Source organism: Balaenoptera ricei, chromosome 1 (genome assembly GCF_028023285.1).
Source record: "Balaenoptera ricei isolate mBalRic1 chromosome 1, mBalRic1.hap2, whole genome shotgun sequence".
Taxonomy (NCBI): Eukaryota; Metazoa; Chordata; class Mammalia; order Artiodactyla; family Balaenopteridae; genus Balaenoptera; species Balaenoptera ricei.
In genome coordinates, this window is record NC_082639.1 from 141,254,950 (window position 1) to 141,279,044 (window position 24,095).

The following is a 24,095-nucleotide window of genomic DNA, read 5'->3' on the forward strand; positions in this document are numbered from 1 at the left end:
TATTATGCACGTTGTTAAAATTTTCTTCCAGTCTGTTTCTTGTGTTTTTAAATCATGTCTCTAAATTATATAGAAGTTTTAGATTTTCACTTGGTCCAACATGTCAGTCTTTTTCTTTGTTGGCTTACCTGGCCAAATTTGACCAGAACACTGAACTCAAGAAGCCAGGGATCTCTTTCTCATTAAATTTCTCATTATGATGCTGTTCAAATCACTATATCTCACTTCTTCAGGAGGAGGAAATATTCTACCTGGGGTATTAGGAGGATAATGAAGTAATGATCATGATATTTTGAATTCTTCAGGCTTTTTGATAACAACAAACCTTATCTGCACTGATTACATTTTAAAAAGATAAAATTATCCTCATGAGGTCTGAATTACTGCTTTCAGATGGCAGAAAAACAGTTGTAAATGAGTTAATTTCATCTAAAGAAAGTTATTTCATTACTACATATGATCAGTGAGCTTTTCTGTGCAAAAGAACATAGGGTATTTTAACATGCAGACTTAATTGATCAAAAAGACCCTCCAGGTTTGTCTAGCCCAATGATCTGCAAATCGTAGACTCTGCTCTAAGGCCCTGATGGAATTTGGTACCAATGTTGCTTTGGGGATCAATTTATAATGATCCTTAAACTCAGAATTTCCTTTGTGAAGTTGTGGGGCATAGGCATAAGGAGTAAAACTTTGCCAAATAATTAATATTTTTAAGAACCAAATTTCTTGTTACACAGTAACATATCTAATTGTGACGGTTATGTACAGACTAGAAAGCCATTTGCTACCAGGGAATGTAGAGTACTAAAGACACAGCCCCAACCTCAAGGTGTCCAGTAGAAGAAGTAAATATTCAGGAAGAAATGGTATAGGGGAGGTGAGATTACTTCTTGTTAGGTGGACCAAGAAAGACCTTAGAGGGCAGTGGCCTGTGAGCTGAACCTTAAAAAAGCAGGTATTATTTGAACTGAGAAACAGACACATGGAGAGAGCATTCCTCAGAATGGAAATAATAAGCAAAAGAAGAAAACAGGAAACTACAGAGCTTGAAAAGAAATACTGAGTAGTTCATGGTATATAAAGGAGTGAGGTAGGAAATGATTGGAAAGGTAAAGTTCCAATTTTTACTTTGATAGGTAAAAAACTTTGTGTTTTTTTGTCTTAAAAATGACTCAAGGGGCTTCCCTGGTGGCGCAGTGGTTGAGAATCTGCCTGCCAATGCAGGGGACACGGGTTCGAGCCCTGGTCTGGGAAGATCCCACATGCCGCGGAGCAACTAGGCCCGTGAGCCACAATTACTGAACCTGCGCGTCTGGAGCCTGTGCTCCGCAACAAGAGAGGCCACGATAGTGAGAAGCCCGTGCACCGCGATGAAGAGTGGCCCCCGCTTGCCGCCAGTAGAGAAAGCCCTCGCACAGAAATGAAGACCCAACACAGCCATAAATAAATAAATAAATAAAATTAAAAATAAAATAAAATAAAAATTAAAAAAAAAAAGACTCAATATAAGAAACAGAAATATGAACTCCATCTTTGATGAAACAAGGATAAATCTGAAGATAGATTACTTAAAACTAGAGGAAGATCAGACATAGTTGCCTGGAGAAGGAAATTCTGAAAAAAAGTCTATCACTTAATGATTCTGATCAGTTGCTAATTAAGAGATACTCAAAACAGTAATGGCTTAAACAAGGTAAAGTTATATTTTCCTCACCTATAAGAAGTCTGAGGGTGGGCAGTCTAGGACTAAGGGTTCAGGGCTCTTTGTGGGCTTTTTCCTCTGCCATTCTCAAGATCTTCAAGGATCTCTTTATGAACACAAGTTAGCTACTGGAGCTCTAGCCATAGCATCCATGTTTCAGGTACCAGAAAAGAGAGGCCCATAAAAGGACACCTGTCTTCCAACCAAGTTATCTCCCTTTAGAGCAATTTCCCTGAAACCTCACCCAGTGGCTTCTCATTGTCACTTTTATCTGCAAGAGAGACTGGGAAATGTTATACATTGGTACGTTGTTGCCCCCAATAATACAGGAGTCTGTTATTAAGGAAGGAGGAAAAGACGGGCATTAGGAAGACAGCTAGCATCTCTAACATAAGAAAGACGTTGATTTACCCACTCACCCCCAGAACTCTGGAAAGATTCAGCTCCCACCCAGCTCTAGCAGGCCAGCAGCCAGGCTTACATTCATCACACAGCAAATTTGAGAAACTGAACCAGATAAAAAGACCTACAGATACCAACATTTATGTTCCCCCATTACAATTTCAGCTGGTAATTCTACTCCTAAGTATATGCAAGAGAAATGAAAAACGTATGTCCCCATAAAAATTTGTAACATGAATGTTCATAAACATTATTTATAGTAGCCTCTAAAGTGGTAATGACCCAAATGTCCATCAACTGATGAATGGATATACAAAACATGATATATCCATGCAATGCAATATTATTCAGTCATAAAAAGGAATGAAGTACTGATACATGCTACAACATGGACAAACCTTGAAAACTTTATGCAAAGTGGAAGAAGCCAATCACAAAACACCATATAATGTACAATTCCATTTATGTGAAATGTCCAGAATAGGCAAATCTATGGAGACAGTAGATTAATGGTTGCCAGAGGCTGGGGATATAGGGCAGGGGAAAGTGATGAATGAAGAATGACTGCTAATAGACATAAAGTTTCTTTTTGGAGTGATGAAATGTTTTAAGCTTAGCCTGTGGTGATAATTGCACAACTCTGAATATACTGAAAATGGTACACTTTAAATGGGTAGATTTTATGGTATGTTAATTATATCTCAATAAAGATGTTAAATTTTTTTTTAAAAAAACAGCTGGCCAGGAAGTACTCTGCAGTGAAGCTCACTAATCTGTAAGCTCTATTCCAGCACACAAAGCTTCCATTGAGTTCTTTAGTGCTTTAATCTTAAATGTAAACAGATGGCCAAGAATCTCCAGATATTTGAGGAAATTCTTCAACATGAAAGGCAGAGAGAAAAACAAATAAATAGAAGAGAGAAAAAAGAACCCAGAAGAAACAGAGACAATGCATAGAGCCAAAAACAACTTCAAAGCATAATAAATATTTTCAGAAGATAAGATAGTGCATCTATGAAACAATAAGATGCTATAAGGAAAGGAACCTCAAAGAAACAAGAAAGAGAGCTTGGAAATTGAAATATAAAAGCTAAAGTCAAGTCAATCTCCCAGAAAGTGGAACAGAAAATTAGAAAATCAATCCAGAAGATTCTAGTAAAAGAAAAATTTTATTAGAAAACTTTGGAGAGGAAATTGTCAAAGAAATAATACAAGAAAATTTCCCAAAACAAGAAAATATAAATATCCAGATTGGAAAGGCCACCAAATTCCCAATACAGTGAATGAAAAATGACAAAAGACTTTCCAACACATACACACACACACGCACACACACACACACACACACACACCAATTCACTTCATCATGAAAGAGCACAACACCAAGGGTTTAAAAAAAAATCTTAAAAGCTTCTAGAAAGAAAAAATAGGTTACATACAAAGGAGGTATGAAAGCATTGCATTGGAATTCTCAATAGAATATTGAAAATCAAAAGTCAGTGGAGCAGTGTTTTCAAAATTCTGAGTGGAGGTTATTTTCAACCCAGTATTGCATACACAGGACAGAATGTCAGATGAGGAGTTTGGATTTTATTGTATAAGCAATGGGGGATCTTTAAACATTTTTGAGCATGGAAGTGACCTAATCAGAATTGTGCCAATTATAGATTTGTCCAACAATGGAATTTCAAATGACTTGGTTTGCAGAGAGTAAGTTTGGGAGACCAATTAGCAAAAAAAAAAAAGCTATTGTAGGAAATAAGAAAGGCTCTAAAGAGGGTAGTTGGCAGTGGGAATGAAGAGTCAGAGACAAGATAGGAGAAACATTTTAGAGGCAAAATCAATAGGATGTCACAAAGTCATCATTGTTCCAAAGCCATCTAATCAGATAAAAGCCAGTAAAGTGATTTCCTAGAATCAATATTGGCAGCATTTTCACATTAAAACCATGTCATGTGGAAGGGTGTTGGGACAGGAGAAGACTCTGCTATTTCTGCCTTATATTGAAATACACTTTGAAAAGTTTGAAAAACTAGGAAATGCTGAAAAAACGTGGTTATACAGCATTGTCAGGCATTCCAGGATTTCGAATGCCTGTCAGGTTGCCAACCTTGCTCTGGAAGTGCTACTTAAATTTACCAAGTCTTGAGGTAAAGATAAGCATATGGAATAGAATTTTCTCAACTCCTTCAAACGTCCTTCAAGTAAAAACCTTTGCAGTAATGTCTTCGATTCTGAGGCTCACTGACAAAGCATGGTTTTAAAGTAGTCTGCTTATTCTTTGTCAGGAGATACCTAAGAATAAGTGTAGTGTTCATTTGTAGGGTGTATACACTCAGCTTCTTGAGTTTCTCCTAAGTAGAACTAATTTTTTAACTTTTTTTTTTTTAATTTGTATACTCACAAGAAGTTGTAGAGTCTTGCAAGCACTTCCCCCAGTAGTGATATCTTATAACTGTAGTGTAATATCAAAACCAGGTAATTGACATTGGTACAATACTGTTAACTAGACTACAAATTTTGTTTTTCACCAATTTTTATGTGCACTCATTTGTGTGTGTTTATAATTCTATGCAATTTAATCCTATGTATAGATTTGCATAACCACCACCACAATCAAGATACAGAATTATTCCATTACCAGAAAAGAACTCCCTCTGCTACTCTTTACAGTCATACCCACCTCCCCACACCCATCCCTGTCCCCTAGCAACCACTTTTTGTTTTCTACCTCTATGGTTTTGTTATTTCAAGAATGTTATATAAATGGAATCATATAGTGTGTAGCCATTTAAGATTGGCTTTTTTTTTCACTAAATAAAATGCCCTTGAAATCCCTCCAAATTGTTGCATCTATCAATAGTTTGTTTCTTGTTATTGCTGAGTAGTATTCCATTTTATGGATGTATCAAAATTTGTTAACCAATCACCTACTGGAGAACATTGGTTTCTGATTTTTAGCTATTAGAAATAAAGCTGCTGTGAACAGTTGTGTACACATAAGTTTTCACTTCTCTGCAGTAAATACGCAAGCATGCAGTTGCTGGGTTGTATGATACGTACTTGTTTAGGTTTAGAGGAAACTGCTGAACTATTTTCCAGAGTACCTGTACAATTTTACATTCCCACCAGCAATTTTTATGGGTTTTGTGTGTGTGTGTGTGTGTGTGTCCCAAGACATTTTCACCTCTGTTTTCTTTTAGAAGTTTTATGATTTTTAGCTTTTATATTTAGGTCTATGATCCATTTAGTTAATCCATGGTTACTCTAAATCAAAGGTCTTGACTCAGAGCCTATTGCTGTTCACTTCGAGATAGTAATCAAAACTGCATACTTACCCCAGCCAAGCCAATTGCAGACAGTCTGCTTTTGGAGAAGGAAGTATTATAAACTACTTACTTCTCTCTTCGCATCTACTCTTCGCATCCAGCTTAACTACCCGCGGTTTTAGGTGCCCTCCAGATTTGGGGCAAGGGAAGAGACAGAAAGGAGGGGAAAGGGAATAAGAAAAGTTTTAGTACTGTCTTAGCCTTCCATAATGCTCTCTGAGTCTGGCAGATGTTTAAAGCTGACTCTTCTATCATGAGATACTTTGAAGAATTCTTCAGAAATGTCTCATCTTTGAGGAACTCTCATCTATGGTTTTTTTGAGTTTCATGGGTACATTTCTATTCTAGGTGTTCACTTGCAACTCCTTCCACAGTTTCTAGGAAGGAATTTTTGCCGTTCTAGTCTTCACCCTTCCAATCCTCTGGTCTACAGGAAATATTCACACATCCTTTGCCCTGACAAACCTCTAGGAGTGCAGCCTAATCCAAAAGTATCAACTTGGGCTGTGCTACCAACAGTTAGTCATTTCTCATCCTCTAGATTTCCTAGATAAAATCAAACCCCACCTTGTATGCGTTCCCTACCAATATCCCTTGTGTATGTTGGGGGCAGGGTGGGGATGGGAGGGATGAGCCTCACAGCTTTCTCCAAAAATTCTCTCTCACAAAATCCTTTCCCTTCTCCATACTCTCACCACTTTTTATAGTCCTGCTCTGACTGAGAGGTTCAAGGTAATGGAATCGGTTCCAAAACATTTCCTTTGTAGATTCTACAGTTTGGTACTTCACTGCGGCATGCACCTGTTTTATCTTAGAGTCTCAATTTGAAACTTCAATTTTAATATCTCATCACATATGTATATAATACTTTTACTAATCTATAATCTTGAGCATAACGTACAAAATGGAACATGGCTCTGTCCATTCCCTAACTCTCCGCATTATCTCCTACCACTCCTACCAGAAGTCCATCACCTACTTACTAAACTGTTTCATATTTCTCTACTTTTAATCTTGCTGCCCTCTCTATCCCAAATACCATATCCTATTCCTACACCGTGTCCTTTGACAGGCTTACTTCTAATTCATACTTATGCAACAGTACCCAAGTCAGGAGTCATATGCTCCCTGACTTCTTTTCCTTGTTCTTCCTGTGCATCATTCTAGACTAAGCACCTACCCCATATACCCACCCATGGCCAACTGTATACACCTTATTATAGGACTGACTGCTTTCTATTGAATTTATATTTTCATGTTTCTGCTTACTGCAGCAGATGGGAAGCTCCGCAAGTGTACAATCTTTGTACCCCCACCCCCTACCACAATGCCTGTCCTATTAAGGAACTTAATTTCTTGGCCTGAAACAAAAGGAAAGAATCCAAACAAATTCCAGATAATAGAGAAGAAGAATCTCCTTCACTATGGTGTACTTGGATAGAATGACAACTTCTCAGAAATTATTGGATTCCAGGCCATTAATTAATCAATACAGCCTAGCTATAGATTATAGAGTTTCCCTTACTAGTGTTTACTGATATGGACCAGTTAAGGAGCCCTTAGTTTTGTGAACTAAAATCCAATTGAAGTTTCTAATTATGTCATGATAGCATTTTAAATTCGTTAGAATGCTTTATCTTAATAGAAAAAAATTATTTCCATACATTTATACCTTCTATCTTCATATTCTTCCAGCAAGGAATATATTTGGGAATAGCTCTCCTAACCTAATAGTTTACATAAAATGAACTAATGCTTGTCATATCACTGTGAAAAACTATGTTTGCAATGATAGTCCCATTTGTATGGTACTGTAGTTTATGAGATATTTGTAAAATCATAGATGATTGCGTTTGATTTTCACAATAACTATGGGAGGTATAGGAACAGAAATCATTATCCACGTTTTACAAATGAGATAACTGAGGTTTAGAAGGAATAAATTATTTGTTCCACGTCACATAGCTAGTGAGTGATTTGAGCTGACATGAATACGTAGGGCTTTTGGGTCCAAGTTGATTGCCTTTTCCATTATCCTCTTTGTTGCATGTGTTGATAGGAAGCCTAACCTGCTGAGAAAATGATTGAGAAAGAAGGAAAGATCAAAAGGAAAAGTCATGCACACACACATATATATACACACAAACATATTCAAACAACAACTCTTAATAAGAGTAGAATACTATGCAGTAATAATTAGTGAGTCAATTTATGGTCATTATATTTTCACAATTTGGTAAAATATAAAGCAGACTCCCTACTATGCTCCTATCATCTTCCCTTCCCTCCAAATCCAAGTGGTTTGGATGAAAAATTAAAATAGAATCAGTAAAAGAAAATATAGCTGGATTTCTTGTGCTCTTGGAATGGAAGAACCCTTTCTAAGCATAAACTGGGGGAAATAATTACAAACATGACAGAAAAAGTACTAATTTACTTAATTTACATAGTATGTATCAATACATATCAGTTAAGTTAAACAATTAGAAAAATGGTTTAAGAACATGAAATAACAGTTCATAATTCACAGAAAAGAGAACTGAGATTGCCAATATACATGTTTAAATGTCCTCAACCTCATAACTAAAGAAATTCATACTAAAGCAATAGTATAGCAATGAAATACCCTTTTTTACCAATTATACTGGCAAAGATGTTTGAAGTTTAGCCATATCTCATTTTGGTGATGTGTATAGAAACATGCACTATTAGTAGGACTTTAAATTGTTGCCATCTATTATGGAGGATAAATAGCAATATCAAAACTTTAAATGTATGTGCCCTTTGACCTAGCAGTTTCACATCTGGAAATTTAAAGCATGAATACATGCACATGTGCTTCAAGGTATATGTACTAAGATACTTTTTGAACCTCAGTGGTGATCACCAAAAAAAAAGAGAAAAGAAAAGAGACTTAGATGGTCATCAAGGATTGGTTAAACTTCTATAGGCCCATATAAGGGAATACAGTGATCATTAAAAAGCAGCAATTTATATCTATATGTTCCAGTGTAGACAAATTTCCAAAATATACTCTTAAGGAAAAAAAGTATGGTAGAATCTCATTTGTATGTGTATACATACATACACACACACACATACACACACATATATGTATATGTATAATATTTGGTTGTCTGTGTACAAAAAATTTCTGAGAGGGGTCACAAAAATCATTAATAGTATTTTCTGTAGGAGATTGAGGGAGGTACCCTTATTTTTATTTTTCACCTTCTGTCCTTCTAAGCTCTTGGCATTTATTACCAAAAGCATTTATTACTTTATTATTTAAGGGGAAAAAATGATTAACTAGAGAAAACCTCCTTCAACCCCATTTCAACCTCATGCCTCCCTGTAGCTGTTTCCCAGTTGCCACCTCTTCACCATCAGACTTTATGAGTTAGTCTCCACTTTCTCATATCCTATTCATTTTCTCAACCGTCTGGAGTCTCATTTTTGTCCTCGTCATTTCACTGAAACTGCTACAATTATCTCCAATTATCTCTCAGTTCATATACCCAATGGCTACTGTTAATATTTTAACACACTCTATCTTCTACAGTAATGGACAGTCCATCCTTTTTAAGAGTTCTCTTCCCTGGGCTTTTATGATACTTGAGTCTCCTGGTTTTCCTTCTGTCTTTCAGATTCTTCAGTCTCTTCTGTCAGTTTTGTAGATTTAAATGTTAACATTTCTCAGGTTATTTTCTTAGGACCTTTTCTCAGTCTACATGTTCTATTTCAGTATTCACATTGTCTTAGTCTGTTGAGACTGCAGTAATAAAACATCATAGACTAGATAGCTTATAATCAACAGAAATTTATTTCTCACAGTTCTGGAGGCTAGGAAGTCCAAGATCAAGGTTCTGGCAGATTCAGTGTCTGGTAGGGACCTGCTTCCTGGTTCAAAAGACTTCCCTTTCTCTGTGTCCTCAGATGGGGGAATGGGTGATGGATCTCTTTGGGGTCCATTTTATAAAGGCACTAATCCCCTTCACGAGGGCTCCACCCCCCTGACCTGATCACCTCCCAAAGGTCACACTTCCTGATACAATCACATTGGAGGTTAGCATTTCAACATAAATTTTGGGGTGAGACATTCAGTCTGTGGCAAACATCTACTCCCATAGGAACCTCAAACTTGTACTAATCTTGATTTTATTTCCCCCCTTGCTTCAACCAACATTGCCTCTCACTTCCCATCTCTGTAAAGGACATTACCATCTTTCTACCCAGTGGCTCAACCTTGACTCTACCCTCTCCCTGATGCCTCCAGCATTGCAGTCATTAAGGCCTATTTACCACCTAATACCCCCAAATCCATCCACTTCTGTATTTCTGCTGCTCTAGTTTGTGATCTTTACTCAGGTTACTATCATAACCTATGAACCAGTCTCTAAGTCATTATTTCTCTCTCCTCTGTGTACCCCTCTCTTCCTCCACTTTTTAGCCAAAGTATACTCTTGCCAAGGCACACATCTGATCATGTCATTCACCTTCCACCACCCACAACCTTTCTATGTCCATCCACTGGCCTTGTGATCAAATTGGAACACCCACATTACTACGGGTCCCATCATGGTATCTCTCAAGCCTCATTATTCCCCATGCCTCTTCTCTCAGCCCCAGCACACATCCACACTGCACCAGAGCCACACTGCTGAATTCTTTTCAGTTCCTCAAACACCCCAGATTTGTATGTTCTCACTACAGGCCTTCTCACATGCTGGCCATTACCTCTAGAACGCTCAGTACCTCCACATAGAGCTAATTCCACTCCATCCTTAAGTTCACAACTTCACATTACTTTTACCTCCAAGAAACTTTCTTTGAATCCCCAGCTGAAGATCCAGGGCCCCTACTAAGTGCCCACAGAGCCACTATTGCATCCTTTTTCCTAGTTTAGGGATGATTAAGAAGTAAATGTCATTGAACTTCATCAGTGTCTAACTTTCTTTCTTTCTTTTTTTTTTTTTTTTGGCCTCGTGGCACAGCTTGTGGGATCTTAGTTCCCCGACCAGGAATTGAACCCATGCCCTTGGCAGTGAAAGCGCAGAGTCTTAACCACTGGACCTCCAGGGAATTCTCTAACTTTTTACCCTCTTTTCACCCATACTTAATTTTATGGTAACGATGAGGCTGAAAGCCTAAATTCAGAAAAAAAGAAAAAAAAAACTAATCTTTCCACTCACTCTTACACTAGTAAGTATGTTAATTGAGTGGTTTATGAGTGTGGTTTGGTTTAGTTTCATGGGTTTTTTTTAAATTCAGTATAGTTGTGTTTACATTGAATTTGTTTAATAGGCATTAGTAGATTTTATTCCATTTGCAATTTAAGAACAAAAAAAGGTGTATTACAATATGGTACAGTTTCTGTAAGGAGATTGTTCCCTAGTGTCTGTCATATTGGAAGCTGGTTGAGTTTTCTGCCCTTCAGAACATGTTTTAATATTTATAATCTTGTCTTCATTCTGTGCCTGTCTTCATTGTCTGTATACATGTATATGTACCAAAATAGGTTGAATGTCATTTTTGACCGTGATGATAAATTTCCTTACCATGAGTTTAAGTGAAAACTCAGACTGACAGACATCCTTCTTTACCATTAGCAGCTGGGCTCCTTAGACCATCCTGTCAGAGGCTGAGAGCAGAGAGAAGGAAGATCAGCGGTATATGTTACGTTTCCATAATAGCTTTTTGTGTGAGTGGTTGTATGATATTTTTTTAAGTAAACATAAAAACCAGTGAGTAGTATAAGCAGTAGGGACTGGCTTTAACCGCAGCAGGTAAATCAGTGCAGCTAGGGCTGTCAGGATCCTCGGGGGGACATTTTTTTAGCACACAAGCAGAACTCTGATGAATGAGCTCTTATTTCTTTCTTTCTTTTCTTTTTTTTTTTTTTAAATCCAGGTAGGGAAAGGTTTATATTCAGTAGTATAGGAAAGGATCTGCTCTTTCAAACAGAAAACATCAGTTGGATAGTTTCACAGATACCAGGTTGAAAAACAGTAAAATCTGGGGAGCAAGTAAAGCTGCCTTTTTCCCAAAGTGAAAGCTCAGATGCAACTTTTAAAAAACTGATTAGACCCTTTGTAAGTTTATTGGTAGAGTATTAGGATACCAAATTTTATTAATTTCTACCTGGGAAATTTTCAAACCAGATAAAGTGCCTTAGGAACACATACTGGTGAATACAAACATATATTGCTGTACTCAGTTTATGGCTGAGCTGTCTTTCCAAGAACTCAGCAAAGCAGTCTAGAATCATAACTGCCATGCCAAGCAGAAATTCACCTGCACTGGAGTACAGGATTTTGTGTGGCAATAAGCATTTTTTTCAGTTATATTTTTAATTAAAAGTTTCCCACATTTGTAACTGAATCTGTAAAAATGTGCCAGATTGAGCTAGCACATCCAAGCACCACTGGTGCTTTGGGGGAAGTATGCTTTTTAAAAAATTGGATGGTTGAGCTGGGAAAAATCCAGCTGTTTTACTTAACATTGCTCTTACTCAGAGTTCTTTGACTCCCTTTTTTTCTTCAGTGAATCCAGTGGTGTGTGTGTTGGCTCCTCACCCCCAACCCCTTCACTTTTGTCTTTTAAGATTGATTTCAGATAGTGATGTGGGTTAAAGCAATATAATATTAATTCACTGTAGTGGGTAATAGAAAGCTATTCCTGCCTTGTAGTTTCTCTCTTAAATAGGTCAGAAGCAGCAGGTAATCTTCATCAGCAAAGCAATTAGATTTTTAACCCTTACCTATCACATTGAGCCCTGAATTATTACATGGTGTTTGGGATGATGGGGGTTGGGGAGTAGGGATGCAGGGATCGGGAAGAGAACCAGTAGTCAAGGGATTCACAACGTCCACTTTTGAGGTTAGGTTCCTTGATGGCCATTGTCAGATTGGACTGGGAAACATCGTTTTAAACTCCTATTTTTCTCTCTATAAATCCACCTTCTGCTTTCCATTAGAGAAGTAAACTGTAGTGCCATACAGAACTGCTAAAACTCTGATTAGCAGACCTAAGAAAAATCAACTCATAGGAAGGTACAGGAGGAGGTAAACATGATTAGAGAGGACTTGGGCTTACTAATGCTATTATATAGAAATATTTGCACAGATTATGCCTCCCCACCGCTGCCACTCCCAGGCTGCTTAATCTTCCTGTTTACTGTAATCCTGCTTCTCTGGGAATTACTTCTGTCTTCTCCAAGTCACTTTCTTCCCAATACAGGAAGGGCTTGCTTATTTGTTCATTAGCAATGTTGAACATATTAGCAACTTTGGTGTTCAGTTCATGGGCATCGGTGTGTACATACACACAAACACATAAATGCTGAACAACAGGAGACCCTGAACTATATATATTAACAGCTGAAATTTCCATAACCAGGAAGAATTTTGAATTCTAATTCCAGGTGGCTTGGTTATGATATCTGTTTATGGCTGTATTTGGAAGTTAAACCTGAGTATCAAAATGACATTTGTTCAGCACTGGAAATACAGTGAATAAGGAAAATTATCCAACTCTTTCTGAAAGAAAAAAAAATGTAACTCAGATAAGTTAATGAAAGTAATACCTAGAAACATTAAACTAGGGTAAGCACTGCAAAGGAAATAAAACGGATGTGAGAGAAAGATTGTACTTGCAAGGTGGGATGTGGAAAATACCTTTTAGTAGCGGGCTGGGGATCATCTAGCAAACATCTAAAGCTTCGCAGCTTCGTTCTCTAGCAGAGTTAAAAGATTCTCCTCCACCCCCAGAGTTGCCTCAGTTTTTTTCCCACAGCTTTTGACTCCGAAATTGTTCATGGAAGTGGGTGGGGCCTCGCCATTCCTTCCTTTCTGTCTTAAAATGGTCACATTTGCAGAGCATGCTCCTTGAGTCCTTCAAGCTGCAGCTTCTCCCAGCTGCCTTTGGCTCTAATTTCCTTATAGGTGTAGCACCATGGCAACAGGCCCAGCCTAGAGCCCAGGAACCTTGTTTGTGTTACCTGCGGGGCTGGATGCAGCCTGAGGAAGAGAAGAATATTACCTGTCCTGCAGCCTATTCGGAAGATGACTTCATGTTCTGTTATATGTGTTTCTGTTCTGCTTCTACTGAAGACTTGAAATTACACCTGGAAAACATTTATCCAGAGATGTTATCAGTAACCGAAGGCAGCAGGGGAAACCATCTTCTATTGGTTCTTGTCTCCTAAAGAGTTGTTTTCTGAGATGTAGTTCAGAAAGTGATTTGCTGTACCGTGACATGTGGCACCGCTATGATTTGGGGGTGCACTGCAAGATGGCTGTACAGTTGCTTCATGTAGGTAGACATTTATTTGGTTTGAGATAAAATTAATTTATGTTTTAGAATATTTTCCTAAAGAATTTAAAACATGAAAGTAAGCCTTATTTTGTACCTCCTATTTTAAATATGCCTTCATCTTCCCTGTTGAGAGGCTCACTCCCAGAGCAGGATAGCCTTTTCCCCTACAAGCAACTCCTCCTGGGAAAAACGGGCTGGAACTGTTGTTTCATATGTGTTTAGAAAAGATTACAGTATCCTGTTGCCTCAACCAGGCTTCCTATGAAGCATATTGGGAAAGGTTGTATGGTAATTACATTAAAATTTGTTTTTGCATTTAGTTATTTATAGTTGATATGCTCTGTTGACAGTATATAACATGTCATTGTCTTATCCAGTAGAACAAAAGGAAATAAATGTGGAGCCATTACATTGTTATATTTTTAGGTACAAAACATTAGGTGGCTTTTGTGCATCCTTTGTATTATCAATAGTAAATATAATTATTGACTTTTTGACCGTAAAAAGATTGCTGAACATTAGAACACACATTTTTGTGTGTGGAAAGAAGAATGGACTAAGGTCCTATTGCTTAAGATGTTTTTTACTGTACGGAGTTTGATTAAACAGTGTTAGAATGGGAACAGAAGGGTAAGAGCAGCCTTTTGTGCTAGTTTCCTATATCTCATTACTTTATAATTTAACTGAAAGCTACTCTGACGTTAAGTATTTTGGTTCCTTTTTAAGTTAACATGGTTATTTCAATGAAATTAATGAAGCTGCTTATTTAATGTGTTTTACAAAAACAAATGTCTTTCCACAAGGCATTTCTTTTTATCCCTATTACTAGGTACTTCTGCTTGAAATATATGTATTTAACTCCGGGTGTTTCAGTCAATAAATACTATAATTACTGAGTAAAACTGCATAGCTACCCAGTTCTGGATTCAAGAATATTGTGTTTTATATTGTTTGGCTTCATTGATTCTTCCAAGGGGAAGGCAGTGAAGTACTAGCTCCTGTAGTGACAAGAGTCATGCTTCCCCTCATTCCTTTTTAAACAACTAGGGGACAAAATCAACCAGAATGCCTGAACGGTGTTGACAAAGGTCTGTTCTTCTAGTTTGAACATTTCTTTTGAGGGTGCGAAGTTTCTTCAAGGCATTTTACTCTTTATTCATATTTGTACAGTAAAGCATAGATAGAACCAAGAGCTTGCCAGAAAAGAATTCCATATAGAGATGGAAATCAGACCTTTGGAAAAGCAGGGTCTTGTGCTGAAAAGTTTGGCTTTGAATCTGGGTTTGTGTATGCGTGTTTATTCTGCCAAAGCAAAAGGAAACAGAATGAGGGTTCAGTCACTGCTATTTTGTCACTGATAGTAGAGGATAAAGCTATAGCATGGAAAAAAAAAAAAAAAGAAAAAGAAACGATATGTCTTTTGATAAAACCTTTGCATAAAAAAAAATGTGTAAGATAACCTTAGATGATATATATTTCTCCACCTCCAACACAGGAATGAGGATAAAAACAATGTCTGTGGCGGAGCTTCAAGCTCCCTTGAGACTAGTAAAATTATAGCACATTTTTGTGTTTTGTTGAAAAAAGAAAGTGTGTACACACAGACACAAATATGTATGTGGTTTATCTGTGCCACATGAATATGGTCCTATTATTATTGTTACAGATTAACTGTTAATTTGCTCATTTATTTTCCTCTTAGGCATTTATACATTTGGTTAAGCCTCCATTGCGTTTGACCTTTATTTTCTTGTTGGCCAAGTGGTTACACTACCATAAATATCTTTTTCTACTTTTAGGTCTCGTGGGCTGCCTAAACTAAAAGAGTCACGTTCCCATGAATCCCTGCTGAGCCCATGCAGTGCAGTGGAATGTCTGGATCTTGGTAGAGGGGAGCCCGTATCAGTGAAGCCACTTCATAGCAGCATCCTTGGACAAGACTTCTGCTTTGAGGTAGAAAAGTGTAGGAAAAAGGAAGAGTAGTTAGACAACAAAGAGATTTTCTATCCAGTATTCTTGTGATCGCATTACTGTAGTATTGATGATTTGATCATCTTAACTGGTTTTCAGTTGCTGAAAATTACCTACTTACAGGGGAAAAATTGGAAATCTGCTAATCTGATTCTGTTAGTGATTAAAGTTATTAATGATGGCTTCTCATTCCTTTTGGGCTTGTCTGCTTTCAAAAGAAATGAGTTCTTCCACTCAGTGCTCTGTGGTGACCTAAATGGGAAGGAAATCCAAAAAAGAGAGGATATATGTATAGATACAGCTGATTGACTTCGCTGTACAGCAGAAACTAACACAACATTGTAAAACAACTATACCCCAATTTTTAAAAAATAAATAAATAAATGGGTTCTTAGTGCATTCTCAGCAGAGGTCACAAGATTAATAATAACTTATTGTTAGTATTTTAATTTTTTAGTATTGATAAAGATATCACACAATATGTTATTATTTTTCTCCTGAAAGCCAAACCCCCCAATTTTAATGATCCTTTTGAGGAAATTGACTAAAACCATAATTTTTCTAACTAAAACATGGACAGTTCAAGATCTGGGACCATGTCTTATTTATTTTTGTAATCCCCAGCACTTAGCCCAGTCCCTGGCACATTGCAAGTGCTTAACTTCTTCAGTGAACAAATTGCCCTTCACCAGAAAATTTCATCATCACCTTTTATAAGGTAATTTCCCCCTCCCAAAGTAAATGTACACAATTGGCCATTTGCAAATTTAATTTCAAAACCATCCATATACTTGTTAGGGTTATGATTTAATTAATGAGCACAAACTTACAAAGTTATTAGTGATGAGTCCTATGTTAGATATTGTAGAAGTTGAAAGATGTTTTATACCTTTTCTTATGGACCTGCACTATCCAACAGAAATACAGTGCAAGCCACATGTGTAATTTTAAATTTTATTAAACCCAAATGTTACCACTTCTAACATGGAACTAAAAATTATCACTGAAACTTTCTACATTCTTTTTTTAAAAACTGAATCTTCAAAATCTGGTGTATATTGTACACTTATAGCACATCTCAGTTTGGACTAGTATTTCAGGTGCTCGCTAGCCACGTGTGGTTAATAGCTACCATATTAGACAGAATGTAACATCTGATCTGATTCACTAGGTTATAATCTGAGATTGAGTTAATATGTACCACTTTAGCAATTTGGACAGGTCATTTATTGGTGTTCTTTTGTATAAAAGTCACTTGAACTTTGCCATATTTGTAGAGCTCAGTTCAACGGATTGTATGCCCAGCCAGGTGTTAGGTTCTAGGCATAGAGACAACATGCTTCATTTTTAAAGGACATTGATAATAATCGTCAGGCTAACCTAATTAAATGATTGGCAATCAGACTGGTTGCCTAGTAGAAGAGAAATCGGTTCCAAAGTAATTCAATACTGGTAACTCTTTTCAGTTTCACGTAGTAGCCTTCTGTAACATTATAATGAAGGCAGTCCCAAGAAGTAAGTTGTTTTAGAGACCTTCTTCCCTTTTTAGTTATTTTTATTAACTCAGAATTGAGCATATTTATTTGCAGGTAATTTTTAAAGGTTTAAGTTTAATTAAAGGTTTTTAGTTTTGTTCTTTCTAAACTGTAGGCCAGTTTTAGGTTCCTGAGCTGAATTCTCAATGGCCTTTGTCTTCATACCTGCATTCTAGTAGATGCTAACTAGATAACAAAGCAAAAAGTGAATGTGAATGTACATATAGATATCATAAAACCAGCAAATATCATTTTGGTTACCATGTAGTATAATATGGGTTCATAGCATATCTCTAACTCTTAAATGATACAACTAGGAAGATAGAGACCCCAAGCCCTGTATTTCCTTTTCCTTATCTCTAATCTTTATGTTGAAGGTTACCTACTTAAGTGGAAGTAAATGCTTCAGCTGTAACTCCGCTTCAGAGAGGGATAAGTGGATGGAAAACCTTCGCAGGACAGTTCAACCAAATAAGGTAATAGTGGCTTTGAATGTCCAAAAAATGTATAACTCTATAAGCAGTAAGTTGATTGCAGGTAAATAGAGTAATAATACCTTAAATTTTATAGAACTTTTAAACACATATACGTTTTGTCCTTTTATGCTCAAAATAATCTTATTACAGATAGTATCATGATATTACCAGTGTGGATAAGAGCAGCAGTCCCCAACCTTTTTGGCACCAGGGACCAGTCCCATGGAAGACAATTTTTCCATGGACGGTGGGGGGCGGGGGGGTTTTGGGATGATTCAAGTGCATTACATTTATTGTGTACTGTATTTCTATTATTATTATATTGTAATATATAGTGAAATAATTATACAACTCACCATAATGCTGATAGGAGGCGGAGCTCAGGCTGTCATGTGAGCGATGGGGAGCGGCTGTAAATACAGAGGAAGCTTCACTCGCTTGCCCGCTGGCTCACCTCCTGCTGTGCAGCCCAGTTCCTAACAGGCCACAGACCGGTACCAGTCCGTGGCCTGGGGGTTGGGGACCCGTAGATAAGAGGACTCAGAGAAGTTAAGTCACTTGACCAAGTGAGAAGCTAGTACAAGACAGAAATGGGACTAGAACACAAGTTTCTTAATTACTTATCTCTATTTTATTTGCAGAAAGCTAATTCAGTTGCCACAAGACTGGCTACATGAAAACTTACAGGATGATATTTTTTTAACCCAAGTAAAACAGAATGTATGTGGCTCTCTGAGAGCTTGCAATCCCCTTCATTATTTTTTGACTGCCCTTAATGAAGTACATAGCATCACCTACTTTAAGAGGAAAATGTTGTCTTTCTGGGATTTCAACTCTCAAACACAACTTTGTTACTTCTTTATAGGACAATTGCAGACGAGCTGAAAACGTTCTCCGTTTATGGATTATTGAAGCCAAGGACCTTGCCCCTAAAAAGAAATATTTCTGTGAACTGTGCCTTGATGATACCCTCTTTGCTCGTACAACCAGCAAGACCAAAGCAGACAATATTTTCTGGGGTGAACATTTTGAGTTCTACAGCCTTCCACCTCTTCATAGCATCACAGTTCACATTTATAAAGATGTGGAAAAAAAGAAAAAAAAAGACAAGAATAATTATGTAGGGCTAGTCAATATCCCCACTGCCAGTGTGACTGGTCGCCAATTTGTAGAAAAGTGGTACCCAGTGAGTACACCTACACCCAACAAAGGAAAGACAGGAGGACCTTCTATTCGGATTAAATCACGTTTCCAAACTATCACCATTCTGCCTATGGAGCAATACAAAGAGTTTGCAGAATTTGTCACCAGCAACTACACCATGTTGTGTTCTGTTCTTGAACCAGTAATTAGTGTGAGAAATAAGGAAGAGTTGGCCTGTGCCTTAGTGCACATTCTTCAAAGTACTGGCAGAGCCAAGGTAAGTGGAAAAGGTGGGTTGCATTACCCAAAATCTCCTCCCTACCTTTTATGAAGAAACAAGCACATGTTTACTGTGGAGATTCAAATTAGAGAAATATGCTTTGCTAATGGTCAAAAAAAAAAAAAAAGAGAATTAGGAACGAAACCTATTAGTGGTTCTTAGATCCAGAAACGATAGAGATTATAAAAGTGAAGAAGTAAAATGGAGACTAACAAGTATTTATTTAAAGTTTATTTGCATGAAATAGAGATACTGCAGCTAGCTCTTTATTGTCTGACAAAATAAATGGTAGGATTGGTGGATACTCCCTCAATATGTTCAGGATTATTTATCTTTAGTTCTGGAGTGTGTTGTATGATGGTTTTATTCCTCACTATATTTTAAATTAAGATTGACTCATGACTGTACCCCCCTAGTCACAGAATGAGGTATTCCAGAAGCATGCTGGTCATTACCAAGAGTCTTCATGAGATTAACATCTAAATTTGGAATTAAAATACCAAGGGATGTTATTTAATTGTTAGCTGTCTCATGATAACCTTATGTCAATTCATGCTGGATAGAAGTAAAAGTTCAGGAAGATAGAAATATACTAATTGTATAAAGAACACTAAACAAATGATAGGGTCTTTTTTTAAAAATTTTTATTGGAGTATAGTTGATTTACAATGTGTTAGTTTCAGATGTAACAATTGATAGAGTCTTTGATCAGCCTGAACTGTGGTAATTATCACCTCTGTGAGGCATATTCACTTAACTAGGCTAAGTCTCCATTATATTATATGCAAATTGGTCATGGTAAAATTGTATTTTAGATCTAGAGGAGTTCACAGCTAGAATAATTTATGTAGAACTGAACAATAAAATAAAGCGTTTTTAAAATTTCTTGATACAAATCAGAATATATCAAATATTCAATATTTAGTCCCTTATTTAACTGCCCTCCTACTGATTATCATTTTGGTGTTTGAATTTACTAATAATAATTTTGAGCTTTCTGGTGTTAAAAAAGGTGTCATTGAAATTTTGAGTCTCATCTTTGAAATTGTATGGATATATTCTTTCTGTTCTTCATTTGCTCAGGGTTCAAGGATATATGTAGGATTTTTAAACAGCTTTATTGAGGTACAATTTACATATCATAAACTATACCCATTTAAAGTGAAAAATTCAGTGAGTTTTGACAGATTATGCACCCATGGAAACCACAGCAATTAAGATACAGAATGTTACCATCAGCCCCAAGTTTCTTCCTGACCCTTAGCACAAGAGTTTTAGTAGTGACTCCTAAGTCTACAACTCTTTTACAGTGTTGATCTACCCTGGAATAAATCCCATTCATGTTTAAAATGCTTAATTTTAAAATAAAAGTAAATCAGCATATTCCCTCTGTTTTTGATTTTGGAGACTTTGAAATATCCAGTGAATATATAACATTCAAAATACAGGATGTTATCACATTTCAAATTGAACAACAGTAAACAATGAACTTTAAATCAAGTTCCTTAAGACTGTTGAGAAATGAAGCAGTTATTTCTTAAGGGCTTTATTTCTCCTTATGCCTTCCTTTGCTATGGATGGATGGATGGATGGATCGATGGATGGATGGATGGGGATACATACATACATACAAATATAATCAGCCTAGAAAATGAATTCAGATGGTTAGTTCAAGAAATTTCATGTTGATACTATGGACCAGTTTGTAACCATTATATATTGAATGCCTAATATGTGTCAGAAGCTGTTAAATGCTGGAAATATAGAGGTGAATAAAAATAGACACTGTCTTTGGTCTCATGGGACTCACAGTCTTCTGGGGAAGACAGATGTTAATCAAATAATTACAGAAATGTGTGATTACTGTGAAAAGTGCAGATTTTTAAAAAGTTATATGGTGCTGTGAGAATGTGGATTAAGGGGACCTGACTAATGGAGTTCAGGGGCAGTGTTGGTAAGATAAGGCTTCACTGAGGAAAGACGTGCAAACTAAAATCCAAAGGCTCTGAGGAATTAACTCCATAGCAGTGAGGGCAGAGCAAGGGTGGGAGTGAAGCAGAACTGAGAACAGCATTTGCAGAAAGCTCTGTGGTGAATAGACAACATTGTGTGTTAGAAAGGGCTGATGTATTCAAGGACCTACAAAAAAAAAAGGCCCTTGAGACTAGAGCACAATACAGAGAGAATGGTATGAGATGAGGCTGGGAAGATAGAAACCAGAAAATATAGAGACTTGCAGGCCACATTCAGAATTACAGTCTATATCAAAAGTGTGATGAAAAACCTTTGAAGGAATTTTTAACTTAGGATTGGTGACACCTAAAATTTTATCCTGACTGACTTTTTTCTTTCAAATGAATCTGGTAGCTTTAGTTTTAAAGCAGCGTTCCCAGGATGTTTGATATTTCATCAGTCTCTCCTAATGTATGTTATTTATTCAGTTGCTTTCTGCCTGACTGAACATTATTCTACCAGGATTTTCTGACCGACTTGGTGATGTCTGAGGTGGATCGTTGTGGAGAGCATGATGTCTTGATCTTCAGAGAGAACACCATTGCCACCAAATCCATTGAGGAATACCTCAAGTTGGTGGGACAACAGTATCTTCATGATGCATTGGGTATGGAGAAGAAAAACATCTGTTTTCTTTTCTTTCCCTTTTGATTTTTAGACCCTCATGAAACAACCAAATAGAACTCAAATTCTGCATGTTATCTGGTTCTAGCTGATTAAAGTGTTAAAGTTGGAGTTTCAGCTGTAAGAAGTCTCTGCAGTACTCAGCAGGGGACAGCAGATTGATTTCTTACACTATGTACCGTAAGAGAAACCTCATCAGCATAGGCAGCTACCCCCATGCCCTCAAGTCCCTGAGATTCTGAGATACACAGTAATGTTAGTAATGAGATGTCATTTCTAGTTGACCTGTTTCCCCCAAAGTGTTGGGTATTTATATCATGATATAAATCCTAAGTCTTGAAAGTGTTAGCATTATGCCTCTAAAATGGAGAAACTCCTGCCAATTCCCACAACTCCCAATTTCTGCCTTCCAGACCTACAGAATTTTTCACAACTAATTTTTGTCCAATCAGTAGTTCTTAATGACTAGACCACCCACTTGCAGCTCCATATTTGGTCGTGACATTCAGGTGTTAACCACTAGAGTAAGACACTGTGCTCGGCACTTTGATATACATTCTGATAAAGCAGACATGAGTTCCTTGAAGAAGAGTGTCATTTTTTTTATCCCCATATCCCCAGTACTTCACACAGAATGTAGAGCAGCACCATCCTAAAGAAACATAATGTGAGTCACATGTGAGTAATTTAAATTTTCTAGTAGTCACAGTATAAAAACGGTAAAGAGAAACAGGTAAATTTAATTTTGATAACATTTTATTTAACCCATTATATCCAAATATTATTTAATACGTTATCAATATAAGAATTATTAATGAAGTATTTTACTTTTTTCATTCTAACTCTTGAAATTGTGTGCATTTTATATTTATTACACGTTCAGTTTGCACTAGCCAAATTTCAAGTGCTCAGCAGTCACATGAGACTATCAAGAATAGAAAATAAGGTATGAATGAATGGATAAATGTTTGCCGTTATGGAGCTTACAATATAAATAGATAAGAAAGATAAGGATATCCCTGTAACCAAAAAGAGAAAGAGAATCCTGTGCCTTTTCAAATAATTAAAGAAATTGATTATACCTGATGGAATTATAAAATTTCCCTTGTGACATTTATGATGTGTGTGTAGCTTGAAGTTTAGCAAGGTTTGTAAAAGCAGAGATTGGACAAGGGAAATGGCAGGGGTTAGCATAGGGGAAAGAACCTCATGAACAAAAAGGCATCGAGGTACCAGAGAACCAGGCATGTTTGGAATATAGCCAATTAGCTGGAAACTAAAGTGAAAAAGACAAGTCAACAACAACAAAAATGATTAGACAAATAATTAGAACCAATTAGTTGAGGGCCTTGACTGCCTGGCTGAGGAGTGTAGATTTTACAGTAATCGTTGGTGAATGACTGGAAGTTTTGAGCAGGGTGTTTTTAATAGAATCAGTTTAACAGAGTGATTTAAATGGGTTGGTGAAGAAAGCAACTGAATGCAGAGACCAGTTAAGAAGCCATTATAATAAGGAAGGCAAGAAATAACAAGACTCTGAATGAGGTAATCGCCAAGAGTAAGAGAAAAGTTGGATCTAAGAAATATTAAAGAAGTTGAGCTAATAGGACTTGGCAACTTTTCAGTTTGTGGGAATGGGGCATGGCTTGGTGGAGGAGGAGATCAAATATTACAGTTAATTTGGGGCCTTCGTGAGTGACAAGAAGGATGATGAGATTCTTAACAGAAAGAGAACATAAAAGTAGTAGGCTTGAAAGAATGAGAAATGATATTTTCACTTCACATGTATTCAACTTGAAGTTCAAGTAGGAAATCCCAGAGGTTCTAGGTAGGAAATCCCAAGACATCTGTCTAGCTGGCTGGTGAAAATTTAGGACTAAGTTACCCATGTGGAGGGAATCAATGAAACTACAAGATTACAGGAGCAGGAAGAGAATAAGGCCAAAGACAGATCTAACAATGCACCTGGTTTATGGTGTAGAAGGAAACAGAGGAATCAGAGAAGTGGTCAAAGAGAGAGGAAGCATGCATGCACACATGCAAAAAAAAGAAAGAAAATCAGGAAAATACTGTCTTAGACACCAAGAGGAAAAAAGTATCAATAGAGTCAGAGATTGGGGAAAGTAAAGATTAAAAAGAAAACATGGCTATTGCATTTTGATGACTAGTGATGGCTGGGACTGCTCTAAGGAGCACAGGAGCCAGGTTGCACAGGCTAAAAAGTGAATGACTGCTCAAGAAACAGAACCGTTGTGTTTACCTATGCTGGACTCACTGTAGTAGCAGTTAATTCCTACCTTGGAG

General features: G+C 37.0%; 1 protein-coding gene across 3 annotated transcripts in view; it reads left to right on the forward strand.

Moving 5' to 3' along the window:
- Nucleotides 1-24,095, forward strand: part of RASAL2 (RAS protein activator like 2) — a 395,365-nt gene that overhangs the window by 338,035 nt on the left and 33,235 nt on the right. For all 3 annotated transcript variants that reach the window (XM_059937207.1, XM_059937197.1, XM_059937215.1), the window contains 4 exons: nucleotides 15,549-15,702; nucleotides 17,633-17,731; nucleotides 18,597-19,151; nucleotides 21,630-21,774. In XM_059937207.1, coding sequence (XP_059793190.1) covers nucleotides 15,549-15,702; nucleotides 17,633-17,731; nucleotides 18,597-19,151; nucleotides 21,630-21,774 — 953 coding nt within the window. The remainder of the gene's footprint in view (nucleotides 1-15,548; nucleotides 15,703-17,632; nucleotides 17,732-18,596; nucleotides 19,152-21,629; nucleotides 21,775-24,095) is intronic.